This window comes from Bradysia coprophila, unplaced genomic scaffold (assembly GCF_014529535.1).
Source record: "Bradysia coprophila strain Holo2 unplaced genomic scaffold, BU_Bcop_v1 contig_232, whole genome shotgun sequence".
Taxonomy (NCBI): Eukaryota; Metazoa; Arthropoda; class Insecta; order Diptera; family Sciaridae; genus Bradysia; species Bradysia coprophila.
Window position 1 is genome coordinate 13,390,168 of NW_023503493.1, and position 27,409 is coordinate 13,417,576.

The 27,409-nt window shown below is 36.6% G+C and overlaps 2 protein-coding genes across 6 annotated transcripts; one reads left to right on the top strand and one right to left on the bottom strand.

Annotated features, from left to right (window-relative positions):
• The first annotated feature begins 1,123 nt into the window (after positions 1-1,123).
• LOC119076780 (axin) lies at positions 1,124-26,925 on the top strand. 4 transcript variants are annotated; one of them, XM_037183739.1, is made up of 11 exons: positions 1,124-1,300; positions 1,715-1,924; positions 12,076-12,134; positions 20,847-21,291; positions 21,356-21,778; positions 22,062-22,196; positions 22,311-22,747; positions 22,811-22,955; positions 23,018-23,104; positions 23,172-23,348; positions 23,420-26,925. In XM_037183739.1, the coding sequence occupies exons 4-11, from the start codon at positions 20,954-20,956 to the stop codon at positions 23,544-23,546; spliced, it is 1,869 nt and encodes a 622-aa protein (XP_037039634.1). In that variant the 5' UTR covers positions 1,124-1,300; positions 1,715-1,924; positions 12,076-12,134; positions 20,847-20,953; the 3' UTR covers positions 23,547-26,925. The 4 variants fall into 4 exon arrangements, with proteins under 4 accessions (XP_037039634.1, XP_037039635.1, XP_037039631.1 ...); XM_037183736.1 differs by having other exon boundaries at positions 1,125-1,339; XM_037183740.1 differs by lacking the exon at positions 22,062-22,196.
• On the bottom strand, positions 2,757-4,728 carry LOC119076781 (protein phosphatase 1 regulatory subunit 12A-like). 2 transcript variants are annotated; one of them, XM_037183742.1, is made up of 7 exons: positions 4,356-4,728; positions 3,862-4,017; positions 3,705-3,800; positions 3,530-3,628; positions 3,369-3,467; positions 3,241-3,303; positions 2,757-3,184 (listed from the first exon to the last, which is right to left on the bottom strand). In XM_037183742.1, the coding sequence occupies exons 1-7, from the start codon at positions 4,600-4,602 to the stop codon at positions 2,835-2,837; spliced, it is 1,110 nt and encodes a 369-aa protein (XP_037039637.1). In that variant the 5' UTR covers positions 4,603-4,728; the 3' UTR covers positions 2,757-2,834. The 2 variants fall into 2 exon arrangements, with proteins under 2 accessions (XP_037039637.1, XP_037039636.1); XM_037183741.1 differs by having other exon boundaries at positions 3,862-4,023; positions 4,356-4,727.
• Positions 26,926-27,409: the final 484 nt, after the last annotated feature.

Sequence of the window (27,409 nt, forward strand, 5' to 3'; positions counted from 1 at the left end):
TTACGTCTGATTGTTGTGATGGTTGATAATATTAATATTTTCTTATACCAGGGGGCTGCCGCCCCCTGGACCCCCGCAAATGTCAGCATATTTTGGTTTAGTTCATCATACGATAACGCATTTCTTCGAGTTTATGTGCCTCAATTACAATTTTCGTAGTTCTCGTGATAAAAAGTTATGTGGATCACACGGGACGACGTAAAGAAATTCAACCTGTGCGATTGCGGCCCTTGCCTTCGGCGCGGGCAGCAACTCTCGCACACGGTTGAATTTCTTTACTTTCGTCCCTTGTGATCCAAATAACTAATAGAGTGTTATGATGAAAGAGAAGAAGACAAGTACTCCAAGGCACGTTAAAATAAACTGGTCTTGTGTCCTCTCGCTCTCAACGTACCACGTTGAAAGAGAAGCAAATAATTTGACAAGTACCCCAAGGCAAGTTATAATAACTAGTCTTCGGTTTACTCGCCCTGATCATAACAGTCTGTATTCACCCGAAACCTGGGTTCCATAAAATTTGTGATCCGCTGAGAATTTGCATTACCTTCAGTATTTGAACCTAAAGCTGTGGCGGTCGTACATTTTTCAAAAAAGATTCTGATGAAAATGAATCATCAAAAATGAAATACGAGGCACACATTGTAGGCTACCATTTTGCTAAGCCTCAATGCCTTTTAATAAGCCGCCACAGGCTTGAAAGCTACATCGGTGTGAAGAATAACAGAGCGGTATCATTGAACTTGTTATTTATTCACAAGCTCACTGACTCATTAACAGTTAAAATTATTCTCATCATTTCATTAAAAAAAATTTGTATGTCCCTTATGACTTCAGCAGTGCAATCGATATTTAACATAAACAGACCTTTCAATTATTTTTCATTTAAACAAATCTAATAATCAGGGCACATTATCTATCGATGATCCATATTCCCTCAATGTCATTGAAATTCCCCGTCGTTATCTATTTCAATTAAAAAGCACAGCGAGGTCGTCGAGGTCGATAGATCACTTACGCAACGACAAAACGGAAATTTTGAAACTTTGAAGACAAAAACAAATTTTGACTGGGATATCAGCTACGCTCTTCACTGACTCATTGCCAACTTTGTGTGAAATGTCAACGAAACTTTCAACATAACCTACAATAAATTCGTGTTTGTCGTTTCGCGTTCTTTTGCTTATATATAGTTAATTGTTCATTAGTTTAAAAAATTCTTTTTGTTTCATTGCCTAATCCGTCTTCAAATCTATACGCCAATAAATGTTAAATTGTTTCCATTGATTATTTTCATAGAGAAGTGAGTGAAATTACGCAAAGTAAAAAAAAAAGTTTTTTGGTAAATGTTTTGATCTTCAAACGCAATTGTGACAGTTTGAAAAAATATTTTTTTTTTTGTTATTTTTCTACGGATTTTCCCAATTTTGTGGCATTTGGAGATGATTTGCACAATCTAATTTGTCCAACAATGTTGTCTCCGCTATCGTTTCACATTCATCGACGACCGCATAAATGTTTTTTTAATCGAAATTCCCGTGTAATGTGAGATGTGTGCATCGAAATTTCATTTCCACCTACAAAATGCCCGACATTGTGAATCTCGAATGTCAAAACATTCACCTCTTTTTACTAAATATCGAACATTCTTCCACACAACAATGAAATTGTTTCCATTTTCGTCTTCAAATTTGTTTACCATTTATTTGTTGTGCAGATATAATTTTGTTAATGAAACGAGCCTACAATCAAAATAGTGCAGCGAAAAATCAGTGATATAAAAATAAAACTTGTGCAGCAAGTGCTAATGTTACGGAAATTTAAGAGTTATTCGTGAGGCAGATCATTCGATTGTTGTATACAATATTGAAGGAAACGAATGTGCAAAGAATTTAGTGCCGTTACCCACTGTTACCTGACATTAAGGGTGAGTCTATGGTCCACTACTTTTTTATTTGTTTTAAGTAATCGTCAGAATGTTTCATTTGAGTAACATTTTTGTAACGGAAAGTGTATCGCCTATCGCAACAAAAAAAAACTGTTAATCTGTTACTTCATTTGTGTTAAGTGTTTCCGGTCCAAACTGCCCATAGTAGGTGATCGGGCGGAGCAACTCGGGCTGGCAAAGACGTCTTCACTGTGCCGCTTCAGAGATCGCCAGATCGACAGTAGACGGTCTTTGCCAACAGTGTTTGATACAAAATCTAGCACTTCAATAATCTTGTCACACATTTCGCTATAATAAGAGAACACTAGCTAGAGCTCATCGCTTATTCTTGTCGTCGTTGTCGATTACAGATAACTAGCATTGATGACATTGATTTTCAACCGCACCATTTCGTGTAGTAGGAGTCAGAGCACCTACGTTACGGAATGTGTTCTGGATTGGGGCTAAAATCGATAGATCAATCTAATAGTAATGGTACAAACAAAAATTGTCCTCCCACAAAGCAATTGCCTTGATTTATGACTAATTATCAAAAGTATACCCATGAATCTGCAGAACCATGACCTCCCAAAAATCGTAATTTTTAAACTTCATTGTAATAAATCGATCGATTACAACCCCAATCAGTTCTCCAGCACTCAATCCGTAGCCTGGGTGCCCTGACTCCTTGTGCGGTTAAATTTCAAAACAGGCAGAGCCCTGTTTAAATTTTGGTAAAAATCGATTCAATCGCACCTGTGGCATCTAGCGAAGAGTGAATTAGAATTCTATCGATCCATCGAAAATTCACCTGGATTTTGATAAACAGAAATTTTCAATTAGAATTCTTTATTGAACTTCAGAATTACAGGAACTACACCCAAAGATTGCACAAGTATAGTAAACGTTTTCATTCCAATAAGTTCAATTTTACGTCAGATTCTTCACCTCTCGACTCTTTATTGGCCTGGTTTTCCAACAGCCGACCGACCATTTCTGGATATTCCTCGTATAACATACTCTTGTACCACTCTTCCTCTGATTCATCACTGTACCACCTCGATTGATCTATCGATAAGGGTTCTTCCAATTCTTCCGGCTCGTCTATCAATGGGTATTCTTCCCATTCTTCCGATTCATCTTCACTCGAATCTTCTTCCGTTGCACTGTCTGATGAAACTTCTTCCGTTGCACTGTCCGATGAAACTTCTTCCGTTCTATTTCCCGATGAGTCCGCTTCCGAAGTACTTTCCCGCGAGTCTGAAAAACGTTGAAGACTTTCAGTTTTAGATTTGCGTTTAGATCACCTGCACTACATTCTCTATTCCTGGCGCGTTCTGTAAACGACGCAACAAACAACTTAAAAATCTCGTAACGACCTGAAAGTTAATTTTTTTATAATTCACTCTGGGTTTTGATTTCTGCGTCAAAAATGCAGAATTACCGTCATTGAGAGCAATGTCTACTGCTGAATACCCAAGATCGACTTTTGCATAGAAATCTGCACCATTGTCGACCAGCATATTGACAATTTCCTTACAATCTGATCAGAAAGAAATGAAATGTAGGAATTTTCGGCTTTTATTTCTCTTCTTTTCAAATTACTTGCATAAGTGGCCACGTGTATTGGACGCCATCCACCTCCGCCTACAATGTTCAAATCTGCTCCGTTCTTAATTAACATTTCAGCCACTTTAGATGAGCCTACAAACGAAAACGATTCGTTAAAATAAATGAAATATTTCTCAGTGTTTTCTGCTTGTTAATTGGTGGTAATTACATCTCTCGGCAGCAGCAGAGATCGGACGAAGATCCTCATCACCATTCATGTTGTCGTAAAATCGTTCGATCAGCGATTTCGTTTCATTTTCGTCGTCTGATCAAGTAATGCAATTAAAGGAATTGATTGTTTGGAGGGAAGAATATTTTCAATTTACCATTCGAAATTGCTTGTAGAACTAATTCTCTTGGATCGACTTTTTCGGTTGGCTGTGCGGGCGTCTCAATTTGTTTTATCTGTGAATCTGTGCAGGATGTTTTTGCTTCTATTTGTGCCGGTGTATCGTCTACTTGTTTAATCGATGCACCTTTATCTGAAACTTTCAGTCAAAATTGTTGCTGCAAAATATACACGTAGAGCAACCAATAATGTTAATACCATGACCTGACCCGTGAGATAAACAAAATTTCGTTTCGAAGTAGCTCGAAATCTGTACAACGTTTCTCAAAGCAACGTCGATGGAACTTCATTACATCTACTGGTGACTCGAATTCATAAGAATCCAAGATGCTCTATGAAAAGTCTAACCGATTTCGAGCTATTTTGGTTTGAAGTTTTGTTAGTCATGGTACAGGTCTCAAGCATCTTGTCAATCCCAATAATAATTTTGGTAAAATTTAATCGCTAAAACTGCACAATTAGAATGTTTACCTGATTGATCAATGCTGGAATCTGCGGAGTTCACATCGATAGAAATTTCGATGGGACCTTGACCTTTGACCAGTATGTTAACGCTACCTTCACCTCTCAAGCTGAGATGGAATGGTGATACAGCTGGTATCGGTTGCATGCAAACGAGCACGAAACATGCTATCCAGATGGAATTTCCGGTGAAAGTTTTCGTCAAGCGTTTGGGATTTGTAGTTTGATAAAATATTACGTTTGATTCGGTCGCCATATCGTATTGCAGTGCGTAAGGCAGAAATTATTGAATTGTACAATTTTGATCCACAAAATTTACTGTTAAAATTTGACCCTACTTGCCACTCCGAAGTTTCAATTATAACTGAAATCTGAATACAAATCACACCATATCGTCACCTCGGTTAGACATAATCGATATTTCTCAGTCAAAATCAAAACAAAATTAATTACGAAATAAAAGCGACACTTTTAATTGAGAAAACAGCGTTTTCTTGCAATCTTGCTATTTGAACGAGATTTCAGACTGATTACTTGATGTTCTTTAACCAATTATTCCATTTCTTGGAACTGTACTGCGTATAAAAGTTTAAAAGTTCACGTAGAATGCATTTTGTAAAACAAAATGATGAATCAATAGTACGATAATTGACCTCAGTTAGATTGTGCAATTGATCAAGCAACATCATATTATGTCAATTAAGTGAATTTAACGTCGTGAATGCACACCGAATACTTTCTTCCCGGTACAACACACACACACACACACACACTTTGAAACTCACTTCCGTCTCATATATACATTCTCTGCCAATTTATGCGACATAGACTTTTTGTTAACCAAATTTTGTCTCCAAAATATTCTCGGTAACTATACGTAGGGTATAGTGATTTTCAAAGATATACACCTTTTCCGTAGCAACAAATTCACAAAAATCGTATGTCACCCGCGTATCTGCATCTGCGTGACCTCCCCAAAGTTTATACAGCCTTGGAAGAAACCGGATACAAAGGATCACTTATCTACCAAAATTTAACAATTCACAAAAACATATTCAGTAAGTATAAGCTTATGCGGCCAGATTCTCTAAAAATCTTCGAGTTTTCTGTACTTACACCATATTCAGTGCCACCAGCCTACCAGGTTTTGAATGAAATCTTCTTCTAATAAATTCTCCAGGCATCGATGCACGAAATTCTCTTACTCTTCAACCACAAGACCGGGTGTGCAAATTATGTTTTCTTCCTGGTACTCAAAGTTCCTGATGTTTTTCGGTATCTATCTAATTAGATACATTTCCCTGCGCACAATGATTTCCGCTGCCTAGATGACTGAGGAACGTATTTCTGAGCATTACACAGTGCATTGCAAAGTCGAAATTTCAACCGGGGAGTTACGTCAGCGTAAAAACAGATTCCCGTTTCCCGTAATACAAATTTTCATCCAAAAAATTTCCCGGTATCTATGGACTTACATGCACAGCAGAAGAACTAATAATTTCAATTTATTATACTCAGAACAAGGAATTAAAACCTTAAACAAATGGCTTAGGTTAACAATAGTTCAAACTTGATATGGGCTAAAACACATTAACGTCGATACACGATATAGCGATAAACATTAGATGGAACGTATTCGGTAAAATTTAAAATTAAAGTTAAACGCACGTTACTAGCCATTCAAGAATAACAAAAATGGTAAAAACGGCAATAATTTTTACACTTCTAGATAAGACATATTAGCCTCCAAGGACATAATGTTTGTATTAAGCTCGAAAAGTCTGACCCTTGGCCTTGTAAAGTTTGGAGCCGTCACAAAGTTTCGAACTTGATTCGGCCTGGAGAACAAAAAATTATTCAAAAGATCTTCAAGGCTGGTCGTCCAGCCTGGCCGTTCAAGCCTGAATAAAAAAAGCTCTTCAGATTTTCAGTTCTTGTGGGATAAGTGAGGTTCGTCCATTTACACCTACCATTACACTACGTCTTCAGAATTGCAACTCGGAAAAAAAGTCAAATTTAATTCACCCGAAATTAACGCAATCACCTTGAGCATTAGATAACCGCACTAAGGTTCCGTAATATTGGTAATGCAGTTGTCAACATATTCAACGTATAGTTGACCTACTGGGAAATTAAACCTTGAATGCAACTGCAGGACCAAAATGTGGAAAAGAAAATTAGTGCAGTGACAACGAATCAAACTAAATTCGATCTATGGCCAAAGTAAAGCCGATTGAGATAATTTTGCTTGTCTGAATGTGACCTGTCCCAAACCTAATTTAGAATCGTGCATTAGATATTATTGTGAATCTGTTTCATGGGATGGGTCAGAAATCTTACACTTTACGTTTTCAAAAGTTAGCCTGTATGGTCTAACGAAGTGGTTTAACGCGAATAATTTGTACCGTCCCGTAACCTGAAAAAATTCTGATTTAAGTCCGCTATTATACCAGCAAGTCAGATTGCGACTTAAGTCATAATCTAGTTACGAAAGCAAATAACAGACACCACATCTCCTGATTATCAATCCTGAACATTGATCAGTGATCACATTGCCCGGTATCTATCGATTCGTTTAAAACATTGACGTAACATTCTTATCACATTCAATGATGAGATGTTGTTTACTAGGATGTCTTAAAATGATTTTAAAGTTAAGTTCAGATTAAATTGTATCGACGCGTATTGATTTCAACAAAATTCTTATAAAACTCTTGTAGAGGATTCCCATTGTAGATATACGATGACACAGGTTTCAAACAAAAATGCAATTCCTCAAATCTCGTATAACAAAATCAGCTCTTCATGATTGATTTCCTTTCCTACATATTTTGCTCATACGTATTACATTCCTCAAATATGTCACAGGAATTTAATAATCGAATAATTCGTGCGGATGAAACGATGATGCGTCAATAAAGGAAGATACAATCAGTTTTATTCACCACATACAGCCACACAATGGGTGATATTTATGTTACTTTAACCGCAAAGCATTTTAAGGACATTTCTGTCTCGACAAAAAAGAAAACGTTTCGCATAGTGTTTGAGGGATTATATGCCTGCATTAAGCTGTTGTTCATACGATTGTAATTTTTCGATACGAATGATGGGACAGAAAAGGACAACTAAAGAAAAAAATTGACTTCAACACGTGCTTTTCTTAATTCTTGTACAATTGCAACCAGCATAAAATGGAAGATGTTGTCAAGCCGTAGAGAGTCCACGAATTTATGACAATTTCTCAGAAGGATACAAGCATGCAAATTTGTGGATTGTAAATATGGAATTTGGTTTGGTATTGAGTTGAGTGTAGCGAATTGATCGATTAACATGTCTACGCGCGGCTAAAACAGAGATGTAGCATAAACTTTCGTCGGCTGTCGGCTCGACTATGTTTCGACTATATGCCGTTTAGTTTCGAACAATTTGAATTTGAGCTACATTTTTCCTTCCGTGGTGACAATGTGAATCTTTTGCTTGTGTTTTAATCAGAAATTAACATTTAATGTCAACTTAAATCGACAAGATTTCATTTTTTGATGATTCGTCATATTTTAGCATTTCTTCAAACTCTGGTGATTTTTCTTGTCCTTTCTTCAAACTCTGGGCATTTAACAAATCAGCCAACAATGATGAATTGCCGAGAAACAATGACAATGACACAATAAAGACAAATTTACCATTCCTTGTGTCTCTTCGCACTTTGCTGATTTTTCTTGGCGTTATTTTTTTTTTTGATTCTTCACGATTCTTCATGGCAGAGGCGCCGACTTCCTTTTTCGAATAGTGTTGCCCAAAAAAGTTTTGTTTTTTTTTGTATTATCTAAAATTGATGTTTTAATCGATATTTTTGTAAAATTTATTTATTGATAACAGTCGTGTCCTGAACACTTGAACATTGGGCAAGACTCCTTTATGAGACCCATAAGCGTTACAAAAAAAAGAAAAGATAAATTCGAGCGTAGCGAGCGATTTGTTTGTAAATTCGAATGAAGATAAGGTTTGTTTACATGCTTCCTCCTGGGGAACGAAAAAAATTTACGCTTCGTTTCAGTAAAACATTTTTTTAAGAAATGTGAAACTAAAAAGCGTGATTGAAAAATACTGACGAGTTTTATATGGTTTGTAGGTATTAGGCTTTGCCGTGTACGGTCACGAACGCGAAATATGTTCCGCAAAAAAGAAAAAGAAAACTTTTAATTTTCGTTACTTTCCAATTGATTTACTTTAATTCGCTTGGAATAACTGCTCAATATGAATATGAATGATTTCACTAACGACTGAAAAGTCTCAGTTCCAACAATCCTAGGAGATGGAAATTGTCTTTTTGCGTCATTGATTCAAGTCCTCGAGGCCGAAACAAGCGTAAATTTAAAGTCCATGTTTCATTTGGGAAGCCATAATGCGCAGAGAATCAGTGAAAACAGGAACGAATCACTTGCTCGAAGCAATGACCAACGATGACTTTAACATGAATGATGTATTTACGACGGGACAATTTCGGAAGAAGAGGAGTGAAGCTGATTCAGATTCATGCGTCTCATTGTTAATTATTTATACATCCACGATTCATCTAACGCGTTCACAAATTCATTTATAATTTGGTGAATCTCTCAGGAGATCGGATTACAGATAATGTTTTGACGGTGAATCTCTCAGGAGATTTGAAAGCATACATCTTTTGAATGTGTACTTAGAAACTGAATTAAGTAGTTAAGTACGCCAATTGAGGGTCAGCTCTTTGTGTGATTGTCCTTTACCACTTACCTGGTTGGCCTAGCGTAATCTAGGAGGCAAAGTGATTGTAATATATCGATAGTGAAGTCGGAGTCGGAGTTTCATATGGTTTGTTTCAGCGTTCTCCTCATTAAAATTCAGAACTCTGCGAAATCCCGTAGAATTTTAAGATAGAACCGAAGGTTTTTTTTTAAATTATGTAAAATTCCGAGAATGTAGTACCAACGTTACAATAGTACAGGGACCATTTTTGTGTCTAAGATTCATGTGTTGTACCCATTTCGTTATTTATCGTTTCAGTGACTGAGTTATTTGCCTGCGCCCACGGATAATGTGTCGATGCTTGTATGCGATTCTATTGTAGCTCTGTCCCAACTGTTTTTATTTTTATTTGACTTAAGCGGTTTGTCATCGTACTTTGACTAGATTTACTGCCTGTAGTTATGAACTTACAATCTGAATTTTTCCTTATATTTAATTATTAATTTTGCGTTGATTGACATCCTACTGTAATATGTACTTTAAAAGGCTCACAGGCCTTACTCATATTATGACATAAATAAACTAAACTAAATTTTTTTTTTAAGATTTTCAGCATAACTACGGTTATGATACGGTTTTCGCTATAAAATGATTGATAAAATCTGCTACTTCATTTGTTTAAACATACGCTGTATAAGTGGATAATACTCAGATCATTTTTGTCATTGTTGTCAACAAGCTGTTTTTGAAAGACTATGAGTTTATTGTTAGAAATTCGAGAAGAACTAATGGTGACTACTTCTTGCCACAATTGTCACGTTTATAAAACATACAGCAAATTGCTGTCAGTAATCCTAAATCTTAAGAGATCGAGTTGAAACTTTGCTGACCTAACGAAAAATTGAGCAGAAATTGTAGCAAAACTTAGCATAGAAATTCAGTGATGAATTGAAATTTGGGCATTCCAATTTTTCGATAAGGCTGCAAAGATTTACAACAATCACAAAAAAAAAGTCACCAGAAATTGGAATTGATTTTTCTCGATTTTTTTTTGTCAATAAGCAAAGCGCGTAATTAGTTTTACTACTTTTGTACATAAAGAATATTCTTATGATGATTTTAATAATTATCGGGATACACTCTTACAACTTTGTTACAGCCTGGGACAGTCAAAAAAGTGCATTTTTATTCTTTATGTGTTTCATCGATTTCAGCTGTTTTGCCATTGTAATTTGTATTGTTAAAATAGCTGAAATCGATAAACACGAAAATCATAAAAATACACTTTTTTGACTGTCCTTTGGCTGCATGTGTATGAATACTTTTTGTGGCTTTTTGTTCAAATAAAGTGTGAATGAATCGCTAATGGTACGTCACTGAAACCTTTAGTCCAATTGACAAACTCTTTAACTCTAGTTTTTCCAAAACTACCCAACCTACAAGCCAGCTCGTAGGCAACACTGAACGAAACTCTGATCAAGTGAAAAAAATATCGGATGACCTTGGTGACCGTAACAACAAACTCTCAAGTCAGCAGTATTAAAGAGTAATTCTTTCGTCTGAAACTATGATAATGCAATCAACTAGACTGTGATTGTTTTTGATAAAAATTGCTAGCGTGAGTTGTGATTTATTAGGCAGCGAAAATTTGTAGCAAACAGAAATTTCTAATCAAATTTTTGCTATTAAGATGGCTACGATTAGAGTCGAGTGTATAGCAATTAAGAAAGTATCTGGTGTTGATCGTTCCTTTAGTAAGTAAACAAAATAATGACCGTGGACGGTTACATCTTTCCTAGTGTTAAAGGCGAATGTCAGCTTATTCAGCTTTGAATGCACGGCTTGCAGCGCACACACATGGAAGAAAAATCTTCGAGTGACAAAAAAAAGCGACAGACAAGAAGTTCTTCTTATTAAAGAAGTAATTACGCTTTCTTACAATACTTCGGCTCAGGCGTTGCTTCTTTCAAACTCTTGATTTTTCCCATAAATGCATATTCAAAATTTCTTTCTTATTTCTTCTCATGAAATCTCCTTTTCTTAGTAAGGCAGTATAGTTTTTGATGGTGCGAGTATGTGATGCCGTTTGTCCTTTAAACTGAACTGAACCAATTTGTCAACAATTTGGTCTAAATCAAAGCAATACCAAGATTAGGTAAAATTTGTGTTTTTACATATTTTCGCACAACTGAAATCTCATTTTTCTTATAATTCGTTAATGTGATATGCCACCATTTTTCATTGACTTCGTCCAGTCAATTCTTCGTCCAGTCGCTTCTTTGATGATCAACATCTTCAGAATTGTGGCTCAATAAGTATGCAAAGACATCTTTTCTGAACACTATGAACAAAACGCTTTATGAATTGATCTGCGCCTCACCAAAGTGTAAAGGTTTTGCCTTTTACTCGTTGGAAAATAAGACACTTGACATATTGATTGAATAAGTACGCAATACTCATGTCAATGTGACTCAAATAAACAATAATCAAAACATCGTCTTCGTCAGGCAGGGCTGAATGGTTGAAATTTTCGTTACTTAACCTGTTACAGACGGCAGCTTATGACCAGTATTATTATCTCGGTCTATTACTTCCATGGATCAAAGTATTTTTCATCGGTTGATTTCAAATCTTGTACTTCAATTTTTTTAAACATACATTTTACTATTTAAGGACTATATTACACAGAGCTTGTCATTATTTTTGTCGTCGGTATCGATAACAGATGAATAGCCGTATGTGACAGATTAAAGGAGGCAAATAACGACGCAATCTGTATATTCCATTTTCGGTATATCACAAAGCGTTTCTTAAACATTTTCTTATCAATACAAGAAAAACTTCTGAGGAAGAGAGAGTGACGAGTAGTGTTTCTGGGTTTTAACAGATTTTTTGAAAGACGTGTTTCCTTCGCAATTTTTACATAGCTAATGTGTTAGTCACCCCAAGGAAAATGAAAATGAAAAATGATTAACAAGTTAATATATTCTGTTTCATTTTGTTGCAGATTTGGCCTGAACAAGTGACTGCTGTAAAACTGAACACATAAGTGTGTGCATGACTGAAGTAAGTTTTTCTTTCCTTGTGATATGAATATAGAGTCCGGAATGAGGATGTCACGTCTGATAGCAACTCACCAAAAAAAAATTTAATTAAAAAAATCGGACAACTTTTTCACAGACTGTACAGTCTGATTTTTGTTAGTAGTGGACCCTTCTATTTTAACTTGCCAACATTATATATAGAGACTATTGTGTGTACATGCCATTTTGGGTGAATACGCGCAGTCGCCATTTTTGTGAAGCCACCCCAATATCTATATCAACCCCTTTACTTGGGCAAATGTTTCGCATAAATCGTTTTCATTACGTTAAAAATCTTACCAAACGCCACTCCAGGTTGTGAACAGACTTTTAAGAGAAAATCTTCCGTAACAATTTTGAATTGCCGTTCTTGTTAGATACTACCTGAACGTATAGTATATCCGCGAGCCATAAGCTATCAATCATAATTTCATAACACAAACTAAACATATAAAAATATCCTTTTGTGTGAGTGAATTGCATTATAATAATAAATATTTAAAAAAAACATTTTGTTGTTCGCTAAATACAATAATTGAACCGTGAAAATAATATCTTGTGTTCGTGTAGAGTTCATATTTCAATAGAGAGATACGATGGTTAAAATGGACTCCGAAAATCTGTTGAAAGGTACAATACACAGAATGAGTATTTCGATTATGATTCAATTTTCATTTTATTAATTTTTTTTTTAAATAGCAGATGTTTTGTACAAATCAAGCGTAAATTTCATTTATTTAATATTTTATTAAGAACCAAAAATTTAATTATTTGTTCAATTAAATTCAAGCAGTACAGTACAGTACATTTATTCTAGCCGAAACAATCCAATAATCTCTTCCGTAACGGTAAAGAGCTGAACATAATTGTCGTAGGTTTTACAATCTCGTCAATTCTAATAGCTCACACACAAAAACTCAATGGTGACCGACTCACATGTGATCAAATTACCAGCACTGAACAGAAAACGTAACCGGGAAATTCGATAAAACAAATAAACTGAGCTCGAAGTCGTTCTACTGGTCACAATACACGTTTTGTTTAAATTTTTACTTACTTTTACTTACTACTCCCCCGGAAAATAAGTCATTGCTCCATTGGCATGAGCGTTTAAACCCATTTTCCGAGGGCTTAGTGAGTCAAATAACATCCATAATTGTTTGCTACTTTGTATTGTGCCTGGTATGACTGCGGACATTGTCTCCGGCACGGGCTGAACCGTAACACTTGGTAAAATAAAAAGGCTTCAATCAAGGACGTAATCTACTGTTTGTGTGTAGTAGTACCCGATATGTTGATTAAGGTGTAGCGTTTTGACAAAAAAGTATTTTGTTTTTTAAGGCCTGCGGGTAGGTTCGATGCAGAATAGGTCACCTGATCACGAGAATTAAAAAAAAAAATTAAGTTCGAAGCTTCTCTGAAAACCGACTGAAACTCAGCTCCTCTGAAAACCGACTGAAAGCCGTAGCGAGATTAGTTATGCCGACTGTGTCGAAACAGATTTCTTAAGTGTATATGTTAATTACTCATTCTGTGGCTTCAATTTGGCATACTTTAAAATAAAAAAAAAAAAATTCGACTCATCGATGAAAAATTGCAAAAAGTGCTCCCGACCATGACTTATATTAGAAATTTTTTGGCTTTAAACCTGTCTAAAATCTGTGACTCGAAAGCAAACTAGTCGTGTCGTAGCTCATTTTAAAGGCTATTTATTGACTCGACGTAAAGTTTAGCCGGGTTGCAGATTCATTGACCTTCTAGTGTGTAAAAAATAGTACGAGAAAAACATATTTTTCTAATTTTTCACAGAATTTGTGCAAAAACGGTTCCAAATTGTTCTTAGTGTTGCTGGCGTTGACAATGCAGCAATCCTGGGAATAGATGAGCAATGTAATTATCAATTTGAAAAAAAAATTGTCGTTTTGATGATTTTTCGATTTATCATAAAGATACGACAGTGAGAGTTGGCCCAAAATGGAGGATTATATCGCTAGAAAAGCCACCTAGCATGTGCATGAGCTAGATGCAAAGTTTATCTATAGAATTAACAAAGTTAATGATATGTCTTAGTTATGTGGGTTGACCAATTTTTGTTGTGTGAAGACGGTAACGTATATCTAGGACATAAACTGAAGTTAGGTCTGGCCAACCAAACTGCAGAAATAAGACGTAGGATTGGTCTTGCATGGGCAGCGTTCGGAAAACTCAGACTAATTTTCAAAAGCAATATGAATAATAGTCTGAAACGCAAAGTTTTCGACACTTGTGTCCTTCCAGTGATCACTTATGGAGCGGAAACGTTAACTTTAACGAAAGCATCCGAAGATAAATTCAGAGTGACACAAAGAGCCATGGAACGGAGTATGCTTGGAATAACACTCAGAGACAGAATGACGAATCAATGGATTCGATAACAAACCAGGGTCGTTGATGTCATGGAAAGAATAGGATCTCTGAAATGGAGCTGGGGGGACATATTGCAAGAAGGACAGACGAACGTTGGACCAAAAAGATCATGAACTGGCGACCATATAAAAGACGAGCTATAGGTAGACCAGAGAGATGGACAAACGGAATAAAGAATATTGCAGGTACAAACTGGCAGCAAATGGCAATGGATCGTATGAAATGGAAAGAAGTTGGAGAGGCCTACATCCAGCAGTGGATAGAAACAGGCTGAAAAAGAAGAAGAAGAAGAAGAAGACGGTGAAAAAGGGTGTCGGCGGCTAGATTTTCATACAAATTTAGACAATTTTAGTTATTGCCATGCCGGCATAACTTTGTTATTTCCTGATTATGTGAAGTGTGATTTAGTCAAGAAAAAATGTCAATAAACCAATGCATTTGTACAATCGAACCTTCAAATATTGATATGTTTTGTTGGTTCTATAGATCAAAATTTGATTAGAATGGTTGTTTCTGAAAGCTAAAAAACGTGCGATTTTGAAATACTTTTCCTTTTAAGAGCTTCTCTTGTAATGTAGAACATTTTAGTTGATCGCAAAAAGCCGTTAGAAATATAAAGTTGTGATTGTTGAAAAGTTTGGCTTGGTTGTGTTTGTGGCTCAATAAGTCTGTAAAGACATCTTTTCTGTCAAAAAGTTTTATGAAATGGTTTGCGGCTCGCCCTCAGCGAAAATAAAAAGGTTTTACCTTTTACTCGTTTAAAAATACGACACTTGACATATTTATTGAATAAGTACGCAATACACATGTCAATGTGACTCAAATAAACAATAATCAAAACATCGTCAGGCAGGGCTGATATAATGCTTGATATTTTCGGTACGTAAGGAGGCAAATAATGACACAATCTGTATATTCCATTTTCGGTATATCACAAAGCGTTTCTTCAAAATTTCATTATCAATACAATGAAAACTTCTGAGGAAGAGAGAGTCACGAGTAGTGTTTTTGGGTTTTTACAGATTTTTTGAAAGACGTCTTTGCTTCGCAATTTTTACATCGCTAATATCTTAGTCATCCCAATATTTCACATTTTTTGTTTTTTTCACTACAATGGTTAAGAGTGATATCGCCAAAACTTGAACCAATTTGAAAACAATGGTTCGGCGATCCAGGCAAGCTATAGCTCGTTAGCCATAGCCATAAAGTTAGTTGAAGTAAAATGTCGCTCCAGGAAACCCATATTTTTCAGTGTTTTCAACTTGTTTTTGGTCTTCAAACAGGCTGGAGCGATGGGAATGAAATAAACTAAATCAAAATTACATGTTCAGCTCGAAATCGTCCTGAACCGCGCGATCATTGGTCTTGAAAATGTTGCTTTCCTCCTTCTTCGTAGAAGGTGGAAAACCTCATTTCTTTTACTTCACAAAATGAACAGAAACTCAATTGCTTGCTACGAATGTAGGTTTATTGTAAAGCAGAGATGCGCAGCGTTCGTTTACAGTCAATAAATGGTCACTCAAGATGTAATTTGTGCTTCACAAGAGGTCACACAATATGGAAATGTGTGTAAAATAACGTTTTTTATATGTAAACGAACGCTGCGCATCTCTGCTTTACAATAAACCTACATTCGTAGCAAGCAATTGAGTTTCTGTTCATTTTGTGAAGTAAAAGAAATGAGGTTTTCCACCTTCTACGAAGAAGGAGGAAAGCAACATTTTCAAGACCAATGATCGCGCGGTTCAGGACAATTTCGAGCTGAACATGTAATTTTGATTTAGTTTATTTCATTCCCATCGCTCCAGCCTGTTTGAAGACCAAAAACAAGTTGAAAACACTGAAAAATATGGGTCTCCTGGAGTGACATTTTACTTCAACTAACTTTATGGCTTGCAACAGAATTTATCTGGGGTTTTTTATACGTGGAATGAAAGAGGGTAAGTCCAGCTACAACACCCTATAGTCAGTTCCGCGGATAAATTCTGTTGCAAGCCAGTAGCACTGACCAAACATTGACCATATTTTGAGTCATAAGTCTAGAACGGGTGGCGGCCCATACCGATGATTATACTCTTTATGAAGGTCTGCCAAAGGCCTATATTCCAACAAATTTTCTACTTTTAGAAACATGTCTATCTTGAGCTATCACAAAAAAACTGTTTTCACCACCCCTTGACATGCTATGACTTTTCAAGAGTTCACTCCGAAAATGGGAAACTAACAGAAAAACTAAAAGATCCCTATTTCTTAGAATTGAAAGACGATTCTAACGAGCTATAGCTTGCCTGGATCGCCGAACCATTGTATTTATTTTCACCAAAATTGGTTCAAGTTTTGGCGATATCACTCTTAATATCTAGGACCCAGTCACCATCGAGAATTTTAAATTAATCACATTCCACTCCACATAAATACCGATTAGGTTGTTGTCAAAACGAATCTACTGAACACTTTAGTGTCGCTTCTTCTAAATTCAAATAAATTCGATTTAAGTAAAATTCAGTAAACGCATTGATCAATCGATTTAAATGTTTACTTTAGTAAATATTACGCGCCACGCGAGACTAGAGTTAAGTTAATTTCCATTTCACACACATACATTTGTTCTTTGTGTTATTGAATGTAAGATAATTGTTTAAAATTTTCATTGAGTCTCTCCCTTATGCAAATTACTGCAGATTTGTGGTTTGAAATTGTTGGTACAAAAATGTCGCTTATAACAAATGCAAGTCTAGATTTGCGTTTTCGGATGTTTTGTACGCGCTCGTTTTGTACGACAACTCATAAATCACAATTTTCTTACTTTGTGTAATTTCTACTGCCCTCTGGGAAAAAATGTCATCCTCAATTTTTCTTTCTCTACTGTGGGAATGCATAAGCATTCAATAGAAAATCCAAACGGAAAGGGCAATTTTGACAGATTCACCGAAAAATGATCAAATTCCGACTGCAGGAATTTTAACTAAACAAAATGCCATTGTATGACACATGGTGTCAGTACCAGGAGTCCAGTCAGTCCGGTAACCTAATTGTTTTCTGCATCAGGTCAATCATTTCCGAACGATAAGATTCTAAACAAATTGGCTTACATTGAGACTGGTAAGTGTGGTCAAACCGTCGATAACAGTGTAGCTGTAGAAATTCTTCGATAAATCAGTTATGAGTTGGATATAACTAATTAATTCTTTATACGTCATCTGCTCCGCTAAGATTGTAAATCAAACTCGTAGCTGATTTAACTCGAATTAAATAGTGTTGAAAACTAGAATAGGACTTCAACTTGTCTTTCTATTGTCTATACGTGAAAATCTAACTTATTTAATTACTTCAACAAATGTCGACCAACACTATACATCTAATTGATGTAATTTAACGCCGTAATCATTACGGTACACTATTTGTTTTACTTTGTAGTTAAATTCTCATTACATACTACACTCTCTTCATCTCAAAACTCTTCGTCTTAGAAATTTAATTCCATTTTATTAAAAATGGCCAACGACAACGCTCGAATAAACATGACAACAATTAAATCGCGTAACTAAGGACACATTCAATTCAAGTATTCTTTTCATAAAACGTGGACTGTACTTCAAGCTGAACGTGCACAATATAAATGATTCATCCAACAGTGCATAATATACAACACAACAGCCTGTCTGAATATATCGCCACCCAACCCAGACCACCATTTCAATTTCCTTTACTCGCATTGGTTTATTTCAACTACCAATAGCGTTCAACTATATTTATGAAAAGGGGAAAAGCAATTTTTTTTTTGCTAATAAATGAATTTGAGTTTTTGTAAATGAGAGCACCGGCGTATAGAATATGCATACAATTTATATTTGTGTAAAGAATGAATGGAATTACGGCTGTATGGTTTGATATGAATAAAAATGTCGATTTTAATGAATTGAACAGTTGTTACCCTTGCTAATGTAATGTGATTTTGAAGTAGTTTTTCCGTATTCTCAAAATAATTCGAAATTATTACGTAATATTCTCGTAATATTCTTGCTAAGTCGAGAGTAATCATTTACTTCGTGTACTCCATTGTGTGATACAACATCTTTTACTTCGTTTGTTTAAATATTCATTTACATAAAGAGACACTTCCTGAAGCTTCTTGCTTATTTTTGTCGTTGTTATCGACAACAGATGACTTTACTCAAAGGAATTATGCAACGTGCTGCCGTGAAAATTTTTGTGAATGTTCCAGATCCTAGAAATTTCGGAATTTTTTTTTCGATTCAAGACTCCGCAGATTCTTAATCCTTACAATGAAATTTGTATAAAAACAGACACACAATTCGTTATTTTGTGTGTTGCTTGTAGATTAGGGATTCCGGTTAACAGATCATCTAGCTATTTATTTGTTAATCAAATGATTGTGGCCCGAACATAAATCACATCTCAGAGATTGTCTCACTTTTCTCCAATTGTATATGATGATGAATAAACATCATAATAATCAGGAATCAGGGATTCAGTCAATCAACACTCCAACAAAATCATCTTACTGAAACCTCCGAATCTGCTAGTTGGTTTCGATGTTTTTATGGATTTATGGATACCAGGGCCGTAGTCAGACTCCGAAGTCTGAAGAAGCGTAACGAATTATTTGGGAAAAAACATAAAAAATGAATTATTGTGGCAGGCTACGGCACTGTTGGATGCGTAATAGTAGGTGTCGATGACTTTCTTCAGAGATTTTTTTGTTATATTTAAGTAGGATGAGAATCACGAATGAATAGTTCATCGTAAACAACGGCCAAGGGTTTTTTTTCTTAAGCTGGGCAGAACTGCTACAGCTGAGCGAATTATCAAACTTACTTAAGCTGCACAGAACTGCCATAGCTGGGTCAGTTTTCGGCCTTCGACATTAGGGAACAAATGATCTTTGATTTGGGTTTCCGCTTCTCTTGAAGGAGCCTCCCAAAACTCTATTCTAATTTAATCTACGCTTTAGGGAACTACTGTTTACGTCCATCTGGTTCAATTCGGTTGAAAATCGGTTATCTGTCTATTGATTCTCCCTGTCCAATAGTGATGAGCCCATAGTTCGCGGGATTTAGCGTCAGAGTTGGATCGGTTATCCGAAAAACCGAAAATTTCGGTTCGGATAGAACCGAACCGAGAATTTCGGTTCGGATTGAACCGAACCGAAATTTTCGGTTCGGTTTGAACCGAACCGAATACTTTGGTTTTGTCGTAAAACAATATGAAATGAAGGCAGACTCGTCAAAATTGATTGATTTCATTATGAACTAAACAAAAAGAAGTAAATGGAGCAATTGCATGCGATTTTTGTGAGAAAACGAATTTGACAAGAACTTATGAGATTTTCAATTCTCAATAAAAGTATCATGCAATTGCTCCATTTACTTCTTTTTGGTTAGTTCATAATGAAATCAATCAATTTTGACGAGTCTGCCTTCATTTCATATTGTTTTTCGACAAAACCAAAGTTTTCGGTTCGGTTCAATCCGAACCGAAATTCTCGGTGAGCGTCACTCACCAGATTGTCAGATTGTACAAAGTGAAAAGCACTTGTTCTACGACTTTGCTACGTTATTGAGCGCTTCAAGGACCTTAACGAGGGTTGCCCTCGTGTGCACACACCATAGAAAATCCTAATTGGTGTTAAAATGAAGATGAAATTTTAGGCCAACCTTATTTTTACACCGATTAGGAGTTTCTTTAGGGCTGGCTGAGACGTATACTTGTCAGGGTTTTTCTAGCTCTCAAAACTACAAGGTTTCCTACATTGAAAAATCTCATAATATCATACCAGTTATCTACGACTCTATGAGGGACGATAAAGGCTGTCTGAATTCAGTTACTTTGATTATGGCAATAGAAACAATGTAGTTTCGATTGGGTCCTCAATGCAATTGCTTCTCATCCTATAGGATTTTCTTCTGGTGGTACTAAATCGTGGATATGATTGGAAACAGGGCCGTATCTAGATGGGGCGCAGGGGGGCGGCGCCCCTCCTAGCGAAGTCATTTTTTCAATTTTTTTTTATTTTTCTCATACAAAATAATTTTTTTGGACCTTGCGCCCCCTAGCGCACTCCGATTTTGAAGTCTGGCTACGGCCCTGATTGGAAAGTAAGCTTGATAAGCTTCGTTTTTTCTCTTTCTTTTGCAGACGTTTCGAACATTAAATGTTGTCGTCAGATGCAAATTCCAGCATCTGTTTGATCGATCGACTGACTTTCGAATTACCAAATAAAACCCGAAATGATTCTCAATAACAAAATTTCTATTTCAATTTCCAGGCCTTGACTGATGCCTTTTGACAAAGTTTTCGTTTGTTGCCTCCAATGCCTCATATTGACCCAATCAAACAACAATCACAGTACTGAATATCCATCAGTTCATTGGCATGAATCGGGGAGTTCGACCGAAGTATATAGATGAGTATGAATGTAACGGACCTCGGCCACCTGTGCCTGGCCAAGAAAGCCGTATGTCAAGGATGACCGAAAGTGACACCGATGGCCGTTCACATCGGACATCAGTGGCATCGTTTTCCAAATGGAACACTTTGACGGGACTGTTAGAAGATGAAGAAGGTCTGACACTGTTCAAAAAGTATGTGGAACGTGACGCTAGGCCGGAACATTCGGCACGTTTAGATTTTTACTTTGTCTGTGAAGGATTGAAACAGTACAAAGATGACCCTCGTCTGGCTAGAAAGTGCATTTCGCTTATATATAGAACGTATGTGTGATTTCATTGCAGTTGATTCGAACAATATCGCTAACCATCTTCCAATTTGTTGCAGTTATATACAAAAAGGCCCGATTCAAATATCAATATCAAAGATAGACAGTAATTTTAAGCAAAAATACGACGCAATTCGGAATGAGGAGAATCCACCCGACATTCAGATCTTTGATCTCTTGCAACAAGAGGCGTTTCGGTTGCTTAACAAGTCAGCATTTCAAAATTTTCTTCAATCCGACGACTACATAGCGCACATTGCAAATGCAACTGGCAGCGGTGCCGGCTGTACGTCCACGTCGAGCAGTTCGGGTAGTAATAGTGCACAATTGCCGCGATCTGCACTTCCCACTGTTGTCGAAGATCAGGAATTATCGATCAACAGGGATGAAATTTTGCACACTGGGGAAGGAACTCCAATGCGGTTGACAAGGGAACTGTTACTGTTATCACAGCAACGAAGACTTGAAGCTCGTCCGCCTGCGTAAGTACCGATTCACTTTCTCTTTTATACGTGTGTCCATTGCGATATTATTTTAGTTTCGGTTTCCTTTGTTCTGTTTTGTTTTTAATTTAATTTTTTTCAATTTTATTTTATTCTCCTCCTCATACATCACTCAATCCCACATTCCGTTTTGCTTCTTTACTTTTGCGTGTGTGTTTTACTGCCATCCAAAATTCGCATGCTAATTACCTCTCCCTTTCCCTATCTCGTCAATCCTTCCCGTCCAAACACATCCCATACACACACCCGATTATGCATGTAGAACACATGGCTATTCCGTGTACAACACTTGTGCATCGTTCAATCCAGTATCGAGGCAAGACTCCGAACGACAGAGCTGCAGTTCCGGTGGCGGTGGAAAATCTGACTCTGACACAATGTCTGTAGCGAGTGGTCGGTAAGTTGGAACAAATTAAATGCTTTGTCGAATCCGTCAACATTAGAATAGATCATCCGGATGTAATGCTCAACGATGATGCACAGATTTATCATTTCTTTTGTTATTCTGCAGCGATGGTAGATCACACGGACATGGACATGGACATCCAACACAGGTATCGAACAAAGAAACTCTGACAAAGTCTACGCACATCCCGCGAACACAGCGAGTACCACTACCTACAGCGACTAATCCAAATTCTGTGGAGTTTATCACTAAACTTAGGGAAAAGCTAGAGGCTCTTCAACGACAACGACAAATGCCACACCAATTGAACATACCCGATCCATCAGATAACTTACCCAGACCGTCCAAGAATCAGCTAAACCTACATGACTTAACAAAGAAACTCCAATTAGAGGAGGACAACGATCAGTCAATATTGGATCAACATGTATCGCGTGTATGGTCGGATTTGACACCACACCGTTCACCTGGAACAATATCACCGTGTCCTCCAGTGCCAAATCGAAGACGAACTCATGATCCGGTCATCACCGGTGTTGATGGTAAAGATTACTCGGCTTTGCATTCGATTGAATTGATTTTATCGTTTCGGCTCTATTTTCCAGCTGGTCAATCAATGCGACACTCAAAGTCAATGCCAGATCATGCGTCCTCGTCCAGACGTCTTACGCATAAATGGGCTTCTATGAACACTGACAGTGGTATCAGTCTCTTTTCAGCGGATACAACGCTACGGTCGAGAGATTCAAAGTAATTTTCCCAATGAACCGAAAATTGTCTCAGTTCTAACGAAACAAAATCAAATTTTTCAGTTCCCGCTCTCGATCTGGTGTAGATCCAATAACCATAAGTACAGTGGAAGAAGCAAGTCGACGTTTATTGGAAGATGAATCGAGGAGGTTATTATTCATCCAAATCCATTTGGTCAATCGATCACAATTTTTGTTTCTATTCCGATTCATTCAGATCGCGTCGACATTCTCAGCATCCGCCACAACCGCGTCAAATGGCTGCGTTGTCGGAGTCAACCATTGCCGTGTATACGTATTTAGATGAAGAATTACCATATCGTTCGAAACTGCCTGGTTTGCAGCCAACCCTCAGACTGTTTAAGGAATATTTGCCGAAGAAAGGGAATTTCAGGTGCGGCGGTTTTTCTTTTGTCGTGGACCTCGGGGTTACTGGTTCTTAATCGAATCCGTTTTTGGTTTCAGATTCTTTTTCAAAACGACATGCGATGATTCTGAAAATCCAATCATCCAAGAAGAAATTGTGAACGAAGACGAAATTCTGCCCCTGTTCGAAGGTAAGGTGATGGGTCTGGTGAAACCGTACGAATGAACGGGCTCTGGCGACAAATTGTAGAGCCGTACAGACCGACCGTTTGATTCGAAGACAAACAAACAAACAAAAAATTTAGTTAAGAGATGACGGACTTACTTTACCTGCAATAATTATTAAGTTTAGAGAGAGAGTGATAGACACGAATTGTACGACAGATGGATTTTGTAAATGGCATTTTTGTTACCGTTCCATAATTTATTTATAAAAATGCGTAAAGTATAAAATGTCGATTCATTGATCGGGCCGAACCGGTGTTCACTGGAATGAGCATTCTGAACAATTTTCTTTAAAACATTTTCGATTCGTGTTGGAAGAGGTGTACATTTTTAAGGTCGAAATTCGCTTTGTTTTGAATTATCGTTTTTATGAGAAACACTGAGTGTGGAGCCATAGAATTACGACTTCTAGCGACCTTCAATTCATTCCACAATCCACACTTACAATATGGATCTTACCACATTACATATCGTAGGCGACGAGCTGACTCATGTGGATGTGGAATGAATAGAATTTGATGGCACCTTAAGGCCACTGAATATTCAAAAAGGGACAATCAGTAAAAACAAACGCAGCGTTGAATTAACCCCGTTCACGGTTTTCTTAAGCTCTTGGCCATTCTTATGTCAAATTTCCTTACGTTCTTAGTAGAGAAATTGAGTTTCCAAGCTTTCTCGTCTCGTCACTCCATTTGAGTTGAAATGTATTTGACGAAAACAGAACAATTGGCTGTGCGGTTGAATGTCAAGTGATTTGAGAAGGCTGAGACCTTTTATAGCAGCTCAATTTGCAATAAATTTAGTTCGATTTCTCGAATAAATGAGCTAGGATGTGTTCACTACTTTCCTAAAGGCTGTTTTATCTATGTCTGCCAAAGCACCATCGAAACTTGTGGCGGGCATTTTTTATCTACCATGTGTACGATTTAGTAGTATCGGTGCTAATTCCGCGCTTAGAGTAGGACACGAAAGATTCTAACTCTGGTCATTGAAAGGTTGCGTTCGAGTAATATCGATTTAGAGGAAGGCTTAGGGGTAGGCATATCATCAAATGTTTTCAACGTAATGTTTGCCTAGTGAGAATACTCGACCTTATCCCTACAATAAACCATTTATCTTCCATGTCCTAATATCCCTGCACAAAGGGCACTACAAGATGCAAATTTTTCGTGTTTTGAGCATTGCTCGATAAAAAAATGAGGTTTAGGGGATTTAGTATCGGAACCTATCCAGGCATTAAATCAAACAGCCTTTGGGAATGTAGTGTAGAATTCAACAGATTGAAATAAAGTTTCTCGTAGCGAATGGTGTCCATCTAAAAGTGAATTTCTACTTATTCGCCTGCGAACATACTACTTCCCGGAATGGGCGTGATTGTCCACCATTCGAAGTATTTAGTCTCGTGTAAATTTTGTGTAAATTCTATCGACGGCAAACAGAGTTCTTAAAAGAAAAGCGAACATTTCGAACAAAAATAAAAGTAAAAAATTGACTATGTCTTGCCGGAATTTGAGATAAATTCGTTAATTTAGCTCATTTAGATCGTATAATTTATGTTAAATTAAATTATTTTTTATAAACAAATCGAAGAGAAAAAGTAAAAAGAAAAATTGTCTACGAAAATGGGAGCGAAATATTGTTTAAGATAAAATTAAGTTTTGGCAACATGTACGGAACCAATCATCATTTAAATGCAAGCGATCAAAGGCCAGCGATTTAGATTTAAATTCTTTCAATCTGACATACGATTGTGTGAACAATGATTCCTTGTGTCGCCGAAAATTAACGTTTTCACCAGTTTTTCGGTTTCTGTTTTACGAAAGAAAACGACAGCAGTCCGAGAAATCATTGCAATAAACGGAGCTGGTCTGTCTTCCATAGCAAAGAATTTTTATAGCAATCACTTCTACAAAAACAATAATTTTTTGTCGGGAGAGTATGATTGTTCCTCACCGACAATTTTGTGTCCTCCAAATGGAAATTTGACCTCGTAAAGTAATTTACATTTCAGTCGCTTTCTCATACCAATGACTGTGGTCTGCTCAGTTTTCACTGCAGGTTGTTTTGTTGTCAAAATAATCAAGTGTACAAAGGAAAGCACTGCTTTCAAAGCAGTCAGTCAGTCATTGGTCTCAAAAGGCTCGGAATTGGGTCGAACTCAGGTAAAGAATGATCGCTTTAGGATACTTAAGATGAAATATCCGCAATAAAATTAAACCATCCTAAATCCTGCAAATACGGTCAATAGATACATTTAGGAACTAATGAATCAGGTCACAGGTCTAGATGTTAAATGTGACTGGATTTACAGGATTTAAAAAATCACCTGATTCCGAGCCTTATCCAACATATTCGGACTTAAATTGTTTTTATGTCATTATTAGGAGACACTTGACGTGAATAACAATGGAATCGCGATCGCAAAGGTAGAAACCACTAGGATTTTTGTAAAAAAAAAATTGAATCTTTTTAACGGATGAATGTAAAAAAGAAATGAACAAAATTAGATTAGGTTGTTCTTCAGTAATAAAAAAAATCGATGAATTTCGATTAGTCTTCCCGTGTTGAGGAGTTTTTTTTTTAATCTTGGAAAATCATCCATCCATTTAACATTCTCATCGAAAGCATTTTTCCAACTACTTATCACAATAGCCATTACAATGCTTTGCGCCAAAATTATATTTTTTTTTTAATTAAAAAATGTAAAACAAGAAATTTAACAGAAATTACCAGGTGTAAAATAAGTGCCTTGTTCTGCAAATTGATTTTAGTGTTTAAAAAAAGAGAAAAATTAACAAAACCTGGTAATTATTAGAACTGACAAAACGTAAGCGTCATTTTCCATTTTCTTCCTTTTTCAGGCCTCGCACGACTCCTCTTATTCCGAAGATTTTGTAAATACCTCCTAAAAATCATCCATAGTTTCTCCTAAGATCACCGATAATCATACATTTTTCCAACAACTGACACCAGATCAAGTTTGTCCTTAGTGGGCGATTTGTATTTATTCATATACAGCTCGGGCCTGGAAAAATATTTTTGGCTGATGCTTTGGTGATTGGTTGTCAGATAGCCAGTTCGGCCCTGACCGACGCAACTCACTACGTCGCCGCGGGAACATTTCAAATGGATTTTCAATTCTTTCAATTCTGGCATTAAAGAATCGTGTGCTTGGTTTGTTGGGCCAACGAACATTTTATTTTTCATTTGTTCCTTCACACTGATACCTACATTTTGACTCTAGGGCTCGATGACCAAAATCGTAGTGAACATTGGCCTCATGTACGCCTGATGTGTATGGGTCACGTTTGAAAAATCCAGACAAAGGCTAATCTGTGTCTGCATTAAAATACTATGACGTATGGGTTGTGGGACAAAATGTAAAGAAAAACTTATTTACTCAGTGTCTGTAGTACACATTTCAATAATCATCGATTCTTAATGTACTAAAGATGTACTAAATTGAGCATCGCTCGATTTTTGTTCTTACTTGTACTTTTCTTCTGACCCAGAAGCTCGGAGTCATTCTTATTTGAATGAACCGCTGTATATTATTGAGAAAATCGAAAATCTCTTTATACTTAAGTTAGTAACTCACTACCTATCCGATTGTTTCCTTGTGCATCCAATACTTTCAGAAATTCGATTCGCCAATAAAAAACATAGCTAACGCCGACCCATACGAAACACCTATTCGTATCAAAAGCCTTTAATGTGAAACTCTTCATTTCTCTTACTTCATTTTCTTCTCTGCTGAAAAACTATTCTCCCTTTAAAATCACTTACATTATCCACTCTTTGCCTTGTTATCATATACAACTAAATTGCCGGAGGCAATATAGACAGCCCCGTACGAAGACAAAT